This window comes from Galeopterus variegatus, unplaced genomic scaffold, assembly GCF_000696425.1.
Source record: "Galeopterus variegatus unplaced genomic scaffold, G_variegatus-3.0.2 Scaffold243, whole genome shotgun sequence".
NCBI lineage: Eukaryota > Metazoa > Chordata > Mammalia > Dermoptera > Cynocephalidae > Galeopterus > Galeopterus variegatus.
This window is the reverse complement of record NW_007726354.1, coordinates 758,267-761,729: the sequence shown is the minus strand read 5'-3', so window position 1 is coordinate 761,729 and position 3,463 is coordinate 758,267. Positions and strand designations below refer to the sequence as shown.

The following is a 3,463-nucleotide window of genomic DNA, read 5'->3' as shown; positions in this document are numbered from 1 at the left end:
GGACCTGGACGAGCGCGAGTCGTTCTGCGCCAGCGAGTTCGGTGAGCGGGTCCCGCTGCTCCTCCCGGGCCCGGGGCGTGAGAGAGCACCGCCGTGTAATGCTTTTCTCCCAACTCTCTTTGGAAAGCAGCAGTGAATGGAATCGTGCATGACGTGGACGTGCTCGGCACAGGGATCCGGCTGGTGACGCTGCTGGTGGACCGGGACGGGCTGTACAAGATGAACCGCCTGTACATCACTCCGGACGGGTTTTTCTTCCGAGTCCACCTGTTAGCCCTAGACTCCTCCAGTTGCAATAAGCCATGCCCAGAGTTTAAACTTGGTATTGAAATTGACCTACATGACCGCTCCATATATGTACTTTATACCGCCATTTGTCACTAGGATGTCACTAGGTCGGTCACCCCAAGACCTTTTGTGGGGCGGTATTGAAATATGAATAGGATTTAGACGACAGGTCTTATTTGGGCCACACTGTGATTTAAGCACTATCAGCACTTTCCTCCACCCCCACCCCCCCAAAGGTGAGAGCAGCACGGATTGGCACAAAGCAGGTCCTCAAATACATGTTAACAAATGGAGTGAATGAGGACACGTGGACACGTGCCAGAGGGATGAATAAGGGGCTCTGTACAGAAGTGAGCTTAGAAAGGTTTTTACTGGGGGGGCGGGGAGGGTGGGGAATACATCCTCCCCTGTCTCTCTAGAGATGTGCTCTGGAAAACCCTCCTGATACATTGTGACTAGGCTCTCTGTTCTGTTATGTTGGCTATTTACAGGTTATTTGGTTATTTTATACTTTTCACTTTTTGGTGCCTGATCTGTATGGCGATCCGAACCCTTGACCTTGGTGTTATAACATCGCTCTCTAACCCACTGAGCTAACCAGCCAGCCCATTAGGTTATCTTCTAAAAGTCACTAGACTGTTTGCACCTGTTGCCTGTGGGTTAAATGCTGGCCGCCAACATGTGCAGCAACAGATTCAAGCTTAGGCATTTCTTAAAGGGCTCACGTGTTCTTATTCATTGTTTAATGACATTTAAAATACGCTATTAACTTATATTTTGGTTATTTTGTTCAGGCAGCAGGTATATTGTGATGGGCCACATCTACCATAAGAGACGGCAGCTCCCCACAGCTCTGCTCCAGTTCCTGAGAGGGCGCCTCCGCCCAGGAGATGGACTGCTTAGGAGCAGCAGCAGCTACGTGAGAAGGTTTAACCGAAAGAGGGATGGGCAAGTTCAAGGTGCAATTCACACCCAATGCATTTGAAACACACCATCCTGGCATTTCTGGATTACAAGAGTCTTGAATTCAGCGACAAGACATAAAACGTCTATCTTCATGTACTGGGGTCTTCCTTTTCAATACCGAAAGAGGGATGGGCAAGTTCAAGGTGCAATTCACACCCAATGCATTTGAAACACACCATCCTGGCATTTCTGGATTACAAGAGACTTGAATTCAGCGACAAGACATAAAACGTCTATCTTCATGTACTGGGGTCTTCCTTTTCAATAGGGCCCACCACAACTTTATGAATGACTTGCATTGTTCCATCTCTAACCTTGAAGTTGTCACTTTCTTATTTACAAAATTCTTCTGAAATGGTATGCTCCCGAGCTCAGCAGCAAAATTATTCAGTGATAATGCCAGACAGGAATTCACACAGCTTAGATAATTGACCTGTCCAGTTAACAGATCACTGCTTCATGTTACATTTTTAAATTATTTTAATACATTTTTCAGTAGAAATAGTTCACAAACATTTATTGAATTTAAATATACAACCTTGAATACTTTATATCATGTATCAAACCAAATTTTATACTCAAACCATCATATTTTAAATTCTGTACATAACAGTAAGCACATTAGCCAAGACATTTATGTATGAAATGTCCTTTAAATCAGAGCCCAGGACAAGTATTAAAATTTTACATTTAGAGAATACTAAAGCAAACTATTATTCAAAACAAGTGTTTCTGATGTACCAAAATGTAAGATATAGTTTATTTTCATGCTTCCCTGCTCCTAATAACTTATGTTTTCTGAACTGGCAGCTATACTAATACTAATGCTAAACGTATTCTGGGTGTATCTGATGTCATTTTTCTGTTAAGACCAAGTATCACGTTTGTGTTTGTAAAGCAGTAAATCTTGCCTTGAAATCAGATCTTGGATGCACCTGGTTTTTTAACCTCACTGAGCCCAAAGGTTTGAGAAAAAGTGCCAGTCACAAAAAAGCTGAATTTTTAGATGTCAAAAGGCTAAGTGGTGATCTTGGGTGACACGGTGGGGAATATTACAGAATGGCCAAGTGGACGTATTGTTGGTTGGAGGGTCAGATGTTAAAGCATAAAAAGAAAAGTTATAAATAGCTCTGATTTAAAAAAGAGAAAATCACTTCTACATAAACCTGAGGGCTAAGATTAGGGTTTGATTTATATTAATTTGATAATACTGTTTCTGAGAAATTTTGGAGACACATAAAAAGTTCCAGAGCCATGTGATGTGATACTGGGAGGTTACGTAGTTAATTATACCTGGCAAACACATGTGGGCTGGTATTTTAGAAACTGCCTGGGTAAAAGTTAAGGTCATCATTCAAGACCAGGTTTGCAAGGAAAGACTAGTGAGGCTTAAATGAAATAGAACAGCAGTGGACATGGGAGTGAGCACAGGAAGCAGTAAAGAACAGACTCTAATTCCAGGGTAGGAAAAAAAGGTTAAAAAGAATCACTGTTTCAATATTCAGTCAGTACTTGGGTAAAATCTTCAATTTTCTGGAAAATTTTAATGAGCAAATTCATTGTAGTATCTAATCCTTTTGTCTTATTTTTTTTTTTCTTAGCACATGGGTTTGTGCTCTAAAGGCCCCCTTGTGCCTGTGTGCACACGTAATAGTCCCTCATCAATAAAATACTCAGTTGTCTTCAAGAGGAGTAATTCAATAGCATCCCTCCTTCAAATTAAGCTGGTACTTTAGAATTCGAGGGGAAAAAAAGCACTTGTTTTTCTTTTGGTAGGGAAAGGTCTATAAAACAAACACTTTTTTTTTTGGTATTAGCTTTTTAATACTGCCTTTTGAAGGTATCATTTGGCACTATTTATTTATAGTTCTTTCGAAATCATTTTTAGGGTTAACCAAGCATACATATGCAAACACTTAAAAACTGACCTGCTGCCTACAGTGCGTCACCTCCATTTCAGGATATATCTGAGCAAGCAACAAATAAAGCAGGGCTTTATCATTTTAAAAAATATAGCTTATTTTCTTAGTTGAATTTGCTCCAAATTGAGTCAGTAGTGGTGTGATCTCCTGACAGATGGCTTTTCGGTGTCTCATTCTAAGTATCTAGAAGTATCTCAGAATATTTCAAATTATTCAAAATAGTTTGCACCTGGCTCTGTCCCACCCACCCAAGCAAGTACTGTACTGATAAGCCATTACTTTGCCAA

At 40.9% G+C, this 3,463-nt stretch overlaps 1 protein-coding gene across 2 annotated transcripts; it reads left to right on the top strand.

Annotated features, from left to right (window-relative positions):
* Positions 1-6: 6 nt before the first annotated feature.
* LOC103585490 (chromosome unknown open reading frame, human C17orf58) lies at positions 7-2,175 on the top strand. Of its 2 annotated transcripts, none has more exons than XM_008566471.1 (3): positions 7-41; positions 131-322; positions 1,083-1,313. In XM_008566471.1, the coding sequence occupies exons 2-3, from the start codon at positions 220-222 to the stop codon at positions 1,271-1,273; spliced, it is 294 nt and encodes a 97-aa protein (XP_008564693.1). In that variant the 5' UTR covers positions 7-41; positions 131-219; the 3' UTR covers positions 1,274-1,313. The 2 variants fall into 2 exon arrangements, with proteins under 2 accessions (XP_008564693.1, XP_008564692.1); XM_008566470.1 differs by lacking the exon at positions 7-41 and adding an exon at positions 1,381-2,175 and having other exon boundaries at positions 143-322; positions 1,083-1,230.
* The last annotated feature ends 1,288 nt before the right edge of the window (positions 2,176-3,463 follow it).

Coding starts and splice junctions, on each gene's coding strand:
- LOC103585490 (XM_008566470.1), top strand. CDS start 220: ATGAACCGCCTGTACATCACTCCGGACGGGTTTTTCTTCCGAGTCCAC. Junction 323..1,082: donor ATGCCCAGAGTTTAAACTTG/GTATTGAAATTG, acceptor TATTTTGTTCAG/GCAGCAGGTATATTGTGATG. Junction 1,231..1,380: donor AGAAGGTTTAACCGAAAGAG/GGATGGGCAAGT, acceptor ATACCGAAAGAG/GGATGGGCAAGTTCAAGGTG.